Consider the following 11,600-nt stretch of genomic DNA (forward strand, 5'->3'; position numbering starts at 1 on the left):
AAGAATCATTAAATTCCCTCATCTCTCTTCTCATAAGAAAAAGGAAAGAAAAACTAGTCTAAAAAAAAGCATTAAAAATACGGGTTGCCTCCCGCAAAGCGCTAGTTTATCTAGGTCCCGCACGACCCTCTTACCACAGTATAATAACTAGGACCCTTGACCTAGCTCTTGATCGGGTGGTTTCTCACCCGGTTTAGCGGTGTTTAGGCTACGACGCGGCTTCCTGACATACCCTGTGGGACGCCAATTCACCTTATCTGGTGGATCATCCTTGACTTGGGTAAGGGTTTCTTCGATGCTACGCACCAAAGATCCTTCTTTGATTGAGGATTGCCTCAAATTGTCATTGCATTCAACACTTGCAACTCGATCTGGCGGAACACTTACCGTAGGCTCAAATCGCACAACTTGCTTGATCGGTTCCACCTTTTCATCCTCGAAACCAAGACCAACAGTGTAAAGTGCTCTTTCTATTGCATCGACTTCCTTCTGCCATTTGTCTATCTCATCTGAAAGGGATGCAACATAAGATACCGCCTCCAAGGGATCTTTTTCAAGAGCTTGGGGCTTGTTAGAGTAATTCTCAACCACATTAACACTAAAACATTTCTCCTCAATCATGGAGATTTTAGGGGCATTATTCAGATTAAAAACAATTTTATCATACCCTACTAATAGTGTTAACTTACCACTTCTCACATCTATGATTGCTCCTGCAGTGCTAAGGAATGGTCTACCCAAAATAATTGGGGTTTGCACATCCTCGGCCATTTCAAGAACAACAAAATCGACAGGTATATAAAATTTACCTACTCTAACGGGGACATCCTCCAAAACACCTAAGGGGTATTTAAAAGAACGGTCGGCCATTTGTAGAGTAATGTTAGTAGCTTTTAATTTACCCATGTTCAGTTTGGAACACACAGATAATGGCATGACACTAACGCTAGCTCTCAAATCACACAATGCATTATCAATCAAGAGATTGCCTATATGACAAGGGATAGAAAAACTACCCGGATCTTTTAATTTAGGTCGAGAATTATTTTGAAGCACGGCACTACACTCTGCAGTGAAAGCTACTGTCTCTACCTCACTAATAGACCTTTTCCTTGTCAATATTTCTTTCATAAATTTTGCATACGAAGGAATTTGTGTGATTAATTCAGTGAAGGGAACTATTACCTTCAAATCTTTTACCACCTCCAGGAACTTACCAAACTGCTTATCCAAGTTTGTCTTCAATTGACGATTGGGGAATGGAAGTTTGATAATTGGCTTTGGAGCATTATTACTCTTATCTGGAGTAGCCACCTTCTCTGGAGTCGTACCCTGCAATGTAGAATTAGATATGTTAGTATTATCCTTTAGCCCTGCAGGGCTATTAACTACATTATTGTTTGGTTTAACGAAATCGAGATTAGCATTATTTAGTAAAACAGGTTCATCAACTCTAGGCATAAGGGGCCCTTCATAGTTTGAACCACTCCTTAGAGTAATTGCAAATGCTTGATCTGTAGGCCTGGTTGGCTGTGCCGGTAGAGCTCCCTGTTGGCGGGCTTGTAGAGTAGCAGAGAGTTGCGCAATTTGATTATCTACAATTTTATTATGTGCTAGAATTTGATCAATTGTCGCATCTCTACTCTCCATGTGCTTTTTCATATTAACCAACATTGCTCTAAATTCCACCAGAGAAGGGTCAGAAGAGTATGAGGGTTGTTGTGGTTGGTTCTTCTGGCTAGCATTGGGATGATAATATTTCTGCTGCTGTTGCTGTGGCGCCTGTGGTTCTTGTGGTGGTGGATTTTGAACATTAGTACTCCGGTAGGAAAGGTACGGATGATTCCGATACCCAGGATTGTAGGTGTTGGAGTATGGGCTATTCTTCCTATAAGCTTGAAAGGCATTAACTTGCTCCACGGAACTCCTGCAATCTTGTTCCCAATGACCTATAATACCACAATTTTCACAGAAAGCCTCATTAGAATTATTATTAATCGCAGAAACATTAGCTACATTGGCAGTGCTCAGATTATCTAATTTTTGGCAAATAGAGGTCAGCTGAGCTTGCAAAAAGGATACAGAGTCAACACTATGCTTCCCCTTGTTAGCAAATCCTCTAGGGTTCCCATATTGGGAATTGTGTATCGCCATGTCTTCAATAACCTGACCTGCATCTTCAACATCAAGATTCATAAATCTCCCATTAGCTGCAGAATATAAAATTATCCGAGAAGAATTTCCAAGGCCATTATAAAAGGCTTGGATTAACTGCCATTGTGCTAGATTATGGTGGGGGCAGTCTCTTTGCAGATCCTTGAACCTCTCCCAAGCCTCATATAAAGATTCATCGACTTCTTGGGCAAAGTTCTGAATCGCACTCCGTAGTACGGCTGTTCTCTCTACAGGATAATACTTGTTATAGAAATTCAAAACAAGAGTTTCCCAGTCAGTTATACCAAGTGCAGTTCTATTTAAGCCATTAAACCACAATTTAGCTTTTCTAGTTAAAGAGAAGGGAAAGAGAATCTCCCTGATTTGGTCTTGAGTGACCCCGGCTTGCCTGATGGTATTGCAATATTGACAATAGTCGTCAATATGAAGATTCGGGTCTTCACCCTTGGCTCCACTGAATTGCTTCCTCTCTATCATCGTTATAAATTGAGGTTTAATTTCGAATTGAACCCCATCAAGAGCCGGAGTAGGGGTGAGATGTGGAAAATCTGTAAGCTTTGGTTGTGAGTAATCACTAAGCTTCTTTGGAGCCGCCATCTCTGATTCTGGATCTGATGATACCTCTGAATCACTAGAACCAGTTGGAGGATCGCGGTGATTATTATTATTATCACCAGAATCCGCCAGAATTTGCTTGTAGAGATTTTTCTGTCTATGGAAGGAACGTTCGATCTCAGGATCGAATGGGATGTATCCTGATCTGTAACACCTGGGCATAAACAAAAACTAGAAGCAAATGTGAGATTTTCCTCAGAGAACTAACGCTCTCTGAGACAAAAGGAAAATAATCTAGACTACAAAAACAATCAGAAATAAAAATAAAACCTTCTCCCCGGCAACGGCGCCAAATTTTGACAGGGTAAAGTCGTATCCCCAAATCAAAAGTAATTCCTAAATCCTCTAACTAATGTAGATAGGGAAGTAAGGTTGAATCCACAGAGAAACGAGTCTTTCTATTCCTAATTAACTAATATAATCTAGATTATGAAGTAACCAATATATAAATTTGAATGTGAAACTAAACTACGAAGATTAAGAGTAGGGAGAAAACAATGAATAAAAGGATCTAGGGTATAGGTTCACCAATAAATAATATTCCAGGGTAGAATATAATAATCATTCATCAATGCATACATTAATCAGATTATAAAGGGCTTTCGCTACGTATTACAATCACACAATTAATTTACCGGTATTAAATCTCATCTTTCGAATCTCGACTTAACCATTTATAAGTTAACCTGCCTATTGAAAATAGACCTAAACATTAATTCTCATCTGTCGAATCTCGAATCAATATTGTTAAACTCATGCATAAAAGATCTGCGCAAATCTAGTCACAGAGCATTAAATCAATTAATAGGAAATTAATTTAGCATTGACAATTAACAACAATAAATTACCCCTTCATATTATTTATGGATCCCCATAAACCCTAGAAATAAAACTACTCACACATAATTAAATATAATACAAACAAAGCAATTAAAGGAGACATGATTAAAGGAATAGAATAAATAACTAAGATTAAGAGAAGAGAAATAGTTACCAAACAAATCTGGAATTAAGAATGGATTAAGAACAAAGGTTTAAGAGGGAGAAAATCTAAGAGAACAATTAAGAGAGTAAAGAAAGAGTAAAAAGGAAAGAGAGAGAGCCAAAATCGTATTACGGAGTAGTATTTATACTCCGTACAAATCCTAAACTAAAACAAACTAAAACGACGCTAATCATCTCCTAATAAATACACGCGCCCGATCGGGCGCGCCTTTTTCCTCACTAGTACTAATCTCGCGCCCGGCCGGGTCACCGGGCGCCAACCTTAGCTTCTCTCGCCCGGCCGGGCGCGCCTCCGGGCGACAGCCTCTTTGGCCGGGCGGCTCACTTGGGCCACTATTTGGACTACGATTGGGCTCCAATTCTTCGGACCAATCTGGGTTTCCTCTTCCGGTCTCGAATACTCGGTCCAAATGCCCTGGTATCACCTATACCGAGCCCTTAATCACCGGTTTGATGGCTCTAACCGGCCCTGGGCTATAGAATCTGGTCGTGCTTCTCCAATGTTCGTGATTGCTCCAAAATATCTCGGGAAAATACTCCAAAAGCATAAATCCCTTCAAAAGTCAACCAAATCTACGAAAACACTAGAAAACACCAATTAGTAATAAAAGTGGCTCTAAAGAGCCAAAAACACTACTAATTATGACCAAGGGACGGGGGTAAAATACTATATAAAATAGACACATCAATAATAGTTAATAGATTCCTATAGGACAGATTAAAAGAAAAGAAATTTTTTATTTATAGGAAATTTTGCAAAAAACCCACCTTTTAAATCTTTTTTTTTGCATATAACCACTTTTTTAAAAAATATTGTAAAAGACCACCAATTTTAAAAATTTTGCTGCAAATTACCAATTTTTTAGCCAAATTTATCAATTGTTTTACATTGAATTGGTGGTAAGTTGCAACAAATTTTAAAATTTGGTGGTCTTTTGCAACATTTTTTTTAAAAGGTGGCTACATGCAAAAAAACAAAAATTAAAAGGTGGTTTTTTGGAAAATTTTCTTATTATATTAAGAAAATTATCCAAGTTATATTTGATTGTAAACCCCAATTTCAAGTTTTGTAATCCAATACCGGTAATTGATATAACTGAATCAATTATCTTATCATAAAGTCAAATAATTAGTCTATAAACAATTTGATGATAAATATGAATGGGTTTGGATTATATCTGGAAAAACTAAACGCAATTTTCTGTAATCAATCACATTATTGCAAATGTACTCAGTACATATATTTTAGCACATAATTAAAAGGAAAATTTGTCAAAAATAAAACGACCTTTGGGCGGTCTTCCCAAAATAAAACAACCTTTTGATTATTTCATAATAAAACGACCTTTGACATGCATCTGCTCAAAATAGAACAAAAAACTTGTAACCTGTTTAAAAGGTTAAACCCGAACACATGTCATACTGTGATTGGCTAAGATTATTTTTCCAATTTTCTTTTAAAAGAATTGATTTCTAATTACAAAAATACAATTAAAAAAAAAAATTCTCTCTCCTACCCTCCCCAAACAGTCAGCCACCACCCACAACACCACCAAAGCCTATCTCTCTTTGAACCTTACAACCCCCTAACCACCTTTGCAGCCCCTCCCCTCCCCTTCCTCCCAGCCACCGCTCAACCATCTGCAACTCCAAAACCCCACCTCGTAACCACCGTAAAACCCACCCCACATCCACGAAACCTTCCTGCAGCCACCCACGAAACCATCCCCCAGCCACCCCTGAAACCATTACCGCTCCCTTAAAACCCCCTCTCCCATTCTACACACCCTATAAAACCGGCCTTATATCCACCCCTTAACCACCCAACCTCCTTGAAACTGCCTTAAAACTACCCCAAAACAAACCCACTAACCAACCTAAACCCCCAATCGTTGAATCCCACACAAAAATGAATGGAGGTTGGAGTGCGATTCGCCAATATATGCAAGAGTTGGACTGGATTTTCGCTATCGACGTCAGGATTGGGGGTTGGGGTTGAGTTGGGTTCGCGATGGCGAAGGCTGGGGTTGAGTTCACTGACCATGGAAGGACTGGATTCATGGCAGGGTGGTGATTTTTTTTTTTTATTATTTATTTTTAATTATTATTATTAAAATCATTTCTTAAAAATAAGAAATAAATTGTAAAAAAAATAAAAATAATAACCAACCTATCGCATTGCTACACGTGTCTCATCAACCTGTTCAATAGGTTATCAGCCGGTAGCATTCTATTTTTGGCAGATGGTTATCAAAGGTCGTTTTATTACGGGATAATCAAAAGGTGGTTTTATTTTGGGAAGACCGCCCAAAGGTGGTGTTATTTTTGACAAATTTTCCCATAATTAATTGATGGAGATATGTATATACACTAATAAACTGTATGAAGTAACTCATTAGTAACGTAATCACTATTAACCAGTAGTGTTTGATTAAAAATAGTCAAATGAGAGTAGTTAGGGGCTTGAAGGCTCATAGTTAGCACTGTAAAAACGGTTTGACAGTTCGGTTTCGGTTCGGTTTGAAATCGGTTCGGTATTTAATCGGGTCGGTTTGGAATCGGTTTAATTGTCTCACGGGTCGGTTTTGGTTCGGTTTAAATAGTTATCGGTTCGATTCGGTTTCGGTTTATTCTTAAGCGGTTTTAATTCGGTTCGGGTTGTAAACAGTCCGGGTAGTAAACGGTTCGGTGCAGACGGGTTGCGGTTTGTTAACGGTGCGGTGTAAACGGTTTTTATCCCGGTTCAAACAGTTTCGGGTTGGAAACGGTTTCGGGTTAGAAACAGTTCGGTTCTTTTTTGGTTCAGTTTATAACTGGTTCGGTTCTTTTTCGGTTCAGTTTTAACTGGTTCGGTTCTTTTTCGGTTCAGTTTATAACTGGTTCGGTTCTTCGATTATTTAACAACTTTAACGTTATTCATATCGGTTCCATTTCAAGCTTACTAAATTATAGTTGAATCTGAGTTAAAACATAGCCTAATAGTATATTCATGTCACTAGCACACTCTCATCTTTATTTCATTATTACTCACAGAATCAATGTAATCATATGCTTAATAGTCTCTGTGAATTAATTTTATTTATTACGCCTTCAGCCAAGCCTTGGTACTTAATATTACAAGCTTTTTGTTCATTTGGTTTCATCACCTCAAATGTATACATGACTAGAGGCAGTAATGTTGCTAATAGTTTGAGGCAGGGCCTGAGCCTGCTTGTTTTGCTCTTGTTTGTGAACACTGATTATCCTTAAGACCTTAATGAATGATTTGCCTTGCTATTTTAAAAAAAATATTCTAAGATTTCTAATATTTAATCCATTTAATTATATCCCCGTCAAAAAAAAAAAAATCCATTTAATTATATAAAAAAGTTTGTAAACGGTTCGATTTAGAAGCGGTTTGGTTCATAAACGGTTCGGTTTATAACCAGTTCAATTTACAATCAGTTCGGTTTTTAAATGGTTCGGTGCAAACGGGTAGCAGTTTAGTAACGGTTCGGTGTAAGCGGTTTTTTTGCCAGTTTAAACGGTTTCGGGTTGGAACCGGTTTCGGGTTAGATACGGTTCGGTTCTTTTTCGGTTCGGTTTTCTTTTAGTTCGGTTTATATTCGGTTCGGTTTGTTAACGGGTTCGGTTCTTATACGGTTTAACATTATTCGGGTCGATTCGGTTTCGGGTTTACTAAAATACGGTTCGGGTCGATTTTCGGTTTCAAAAAAATCGGTTTTTAATCGGTTCGGTTCTCATTTGGGTCGGTCGGTTTCGGGCAGTTAAACGATTTCGGTTTGAAATTTGACAGCACTACTCATAGTATATAAACTATAAAATGAAATCCAACAACAATAATTAAATAAAAAAAGATGGGGTGGGGGGAACCTGTTGAACATAAGTGTAATCCAACAAATAGAAAAAAATGGAAAAAAAAAAAAACTGAAATTATTTTTGCTAAATTGATTTTTATTTTTTTTTTTTTTATATTGGTTTTCTGCTATTTTTCTTTTGACTGAATTTTACTAAATTGAACTTAATTTTACTGAAATGAAACTATTAACAGTAGAACATGCATGGCCTTACGTTTGGGATTCATCATAGGTATTAAGAAAATGGATATAGTGGATGCTCATGATAGATTAATCTACCCATATTTTTAGGAAAAAAAAAAAAACATTAATTGAGCTGATCTATACTGATTTTCATATAAATTATTAAATTTATACAATTTTAGAAAGTGTAATATGCAGTCCTATTGCATTAACCTTTTTTTAAAGTTATTTTGTAACAGGTCTTAAAAATAATTAACAATATGCTTAGTGAAAAAAAAAATAAACATGCAATAGTCCAAAAACAAAAACAAACAATATACTTTTTTTTTTTTTTTAATTTAAATGCAACAATTTAGCTTTTGCACTATTGATAAACCATGGTTGAATTAATTTTTTCACCTCTTTAAAAATGAATAAATGTTATTATATAATATAATATATCATTAGATTAGTCATAATGCCTAGTTTCATAATATAATTTTGTTACAATTTTTACTAATAGAAAATTAAAGATATTAATGATCAAAGTTGCGTCTCAACAAATGTGTTGGCCAAACTGATGCATTAAAAAAAGTAATTATAAAGAATGGAAAAAACATACTTATATACTTAAAAAAATAGCCAAAGTGAAATTTAGATATATATTTATTGGAATGGATCGGACAGTGACGAGAAATAGCTAAGCTAAGATAGAGAGGTGAGGGATAGCTCATGTGGTTACAAGTTTCCTCCCGATTCTAGGAGATCTGGGATTGATTCTCATCGCCCATCCTTATTACGACTCTCTAAACACACTTACACACCCAAAAAAAAGAAAAGGAAAAAAAAGAAAAAGATGTTAACATCTAACATCACAATGTTTTTCAACCATCATATTTATTGCAACATAAATAAAGTAAGAAGTAATATTAGCCAATGTAATACATCGGGTCGGGCAACTTAAAGGTCCTCAAGCCAGTGTGTGATCCTAATAGATCGCTCCATTGGTCACCCATGTTGCCAATTATAGTGTATCCCATCTCTTCTAGCTTTGTCCTATGCATTGATTTGTACTCCACTGCTTTCATGTGTGATTCACTTAATTCCCTTTTGTATCAAAAACAAAATATATAAACACAATCAATTACCATAGGTTTATATTCCAAGGTTGAATCAATATGTTTGGAAAATGTGGTACCATTTAACTATTTTTATTTACTTTGATTCATCAAGTAGAAAACTCCATAATATCAAATTAAAAAGTGACTTGCCATTTCTAGAGTGACTTCACCAGAAATATCTCTTTTATTTATAAATTATTAGAGAAAATAACTATCCAAATCATATTATTATATTGTCAAAAATAATATAGTTTAATTTAAGAACAACTCCGTACTAAAGAGCAACTGATATCTTAATATATTGTATCAGTTCAAAATGTACTTTGTAATCAGGTGTAATGGAAAAATATCCTTTAAATGAAAATGTAATTAAAAATATTTAGATTTTCTTAAAAATGAAATATTCCTCTAGTAATGATGTGTTCAAAATGGTTTTTTCATTAAATGAACATACTCTTATGAAATTGTTTCTTTGTTCAAAGTGATCAAAGATTACAATGTCCCCCCTAAATAATTTGAATTTTAACTATAATATATACCACTACATTCGATCCAAATTACTCGCAACTTTGGGGTATTATCTGTGAGATATAAAATATCCCAAAGTTGCGAGTAATTTGGATCGGAGGTAGTAATAGCAATCTTAACGGACTTACTTTAAGATCATCTTTTCCCAAGTATGATAGCCAATGTTCTTCATGTTACGCTCTTTGGGCTCTCTTAACTCAGCTTGAGCTCCTGAAAGGAAAATAACTTTGACACCAAGTCTAACTAATTTCTTGTAAAAACTTAGCACTGCGGGTATTGCTGGTGCTTTTGCTTCCTTTTGCCACTCGTAGAATGCTGTGTCGTTGTATGGGTATACCCTGTATATTTTGCATTAAATCACCAATTACGTATACATTAGAAATAATGTAAATACCGTACTATGAAGTAAGAAGTAAATAATTACCTAGTAATGAGTGGAATATAGGGATGTGCATATGGGTCTAGACCGTACGTGTTGGTCCATTTAATTATTAAGGCTCAGATTCAAATTAAATATTTGAGACTTGTTTGATTTATGAAACAATTTGGGATCCAAATATTTAAGATTGATTGATTTTTTTTTTTTTTTTTTTTTTTTGAAAGACGATTGATTGATCTTGGATATGAGGCCAACTAACATGTTTAAATTAAAACCTCACAAGTCTAGGTCCACATCAAATTGTTAGGGTTTGGGTCAAGGTCACGGTCCTACTACACCCAATGTCCCAACCCATGCCCACCCCTAGTTGGAGTGCCTTGATTTTTATGCATTGTCAAGTTTGCCTAATAAGGACCACGCACTATTCTTGGTTAATTCCAAAATAATATACTTTCTTAAGCGAAAATGACCCATATCTTATTATTATTCCTCACACCTACTTTGAAACCAATAGATTTGGCACTTTTGAGGATAAAGGAAAAAAAAAATATATCTTCCTCACGCAGTCACACATCTTTTTGTGAAACATTACAGTCACCCATGTTTTTTTTAATTTGAAACATTATAGTCACACATCTTTAAAATTGAATTGCCTATTTGCGTAAGCATAAAGTGAATTAATTTATTGTGTCTAAAATTATGCTAAGTGATGCGAATAATGCAAGGAATAAGGTATATATAATTAAAATAAGTGAATGGAATTACATGCTATATTGCTATATAGTCTGATTTAATCAAAAATTAACACACAAAAAAAAAAAAAAAAAAAAAAAAAAAGTATTGCACAAGGTAGATAGCACAAAGATGGTATGTATAGTAAATTAGTAATCAAAGGAAGTTGCAACTCATCTTACTTAAAATTTAAATGAATCTTATTTGCATGTTTGTACTTTAAATATAAGAAAATCAATGAATCAAGGTATAAATGCTAAGATAGAACTCACCCAAATCCAACTTCTGGTCTAGCATAGTAGGGCAAATTAGAGAGGGAAGTCTCATCAATGTCAAATATCCAAGTGTTGTTACGACCATTTTTAAGAGAGAGGCTTTTAATATAGCCATAAGCCGCTGAAGTAACAGCCAAACAATCTTTATGATATTGAGAACCCATCATGTAGTGTCCTACATAACCTTGACATTCTTTTGAGACCATCCAATCCTGAAGATTGTTCGTCTCCACGGCTAGCCGCCAACTCAAGCAATTTAGGCCTTCGATTCGATGGCCGGCTGAGCCAGAATGGGGCATGAGGAGATGTATTGGGTGTGGATACTCATGAGCATAAACATTATTATCAAAGAAGAGGGAGGTCACTACAACCCCTAGGAGGAATATCATAGAGAACCCTCTTAAGAAGCTCATAATGTTGTATGGCTTTGTTATGATAGGAGTTTTTTTTGTTCATGTGAACTTAAGAGTACGTTGCTTATTATTTATAAAGGATTTTAGTGCAAAAATGACCCTTGTTATGTTAGCAATTTACTAGTGAGCCTATTCTTTAATGTGATTTAAGCTTTGCCCTTCAATTATTTGTGGGGTTGAACATTTTTCACGTGTATATAGTGTAATGTTTGAGGACAAAATATAGCACGGACAAAACGTAATAAATTTGATACCTTTACAGATATGGTTGGTAGTAAACTATAGGTGCGTGCAACTAATTATCAATTTATCACCTAGTTCGTGTAAAAATTTTAAAA

The 11,600-nt window shown here is 35.5% G+C and overlaps 1 protein-coding gene and 1 non-coding gene across 2 annotated transcripts; one reads left to right on the top strand and one right to left on the bottom strand.

Annotated features, from left to right (window-relative positions):
* The first annotated feature begins 2,284 nt into the window (after positions 1 to 2,284).
* Positions 2,285 to 2,391, top strand: LOC145561133 (small nucleolar RNA R71). The gene has a single exon (XR_014093711.1). It is a non-coding gene; the product is annotated as a small nucleolar RNA R71 (small nucleolar RNA).
* Positions 2,392 to 8,453: 6,062 nt separating this feature from the next.
* LOC145560009 (acid phosphatase 1-like) lies at positions 8,454 to 11,330 on the bottom strand. Its single transcript, XM_081621262.1, has 3 exons — positions 10,847 to 11,330; positions 9,592 to 9,801; positions 8,454 to 8,921 (listed from the first exon to the last, which is right to left on the bottom strand). Exons 1-3 carry the CDS (start codon positions 11,260 to 11,262, stop codon positions 8,744 to 8,746), a joined length of 804 nt encoding a protein of 267 aa, XP_081477388.1. The 5' UTR covers positions 11,263 to 11,330; the 3' UTR covers positions 8,454 to 8,743.
* Between the last annotated feature and the right edge of the window lie 270 nt (positions 11,331 to 11,600).

Source organism: Chenopodium album, chromosome 9, assembly GCF_948465745.1.
Source record: "Chenopodium album chromosome 9, dcCheAlbu1.1, whole genome shotgun sequence".
Taxonomy (NCBI): Eukaryota; Viridiplantae; Streptophyta; class Magnoliopsida; order Caryophyllales; family Amaranthaceae; genus Chenopodium; species Chenopodium album.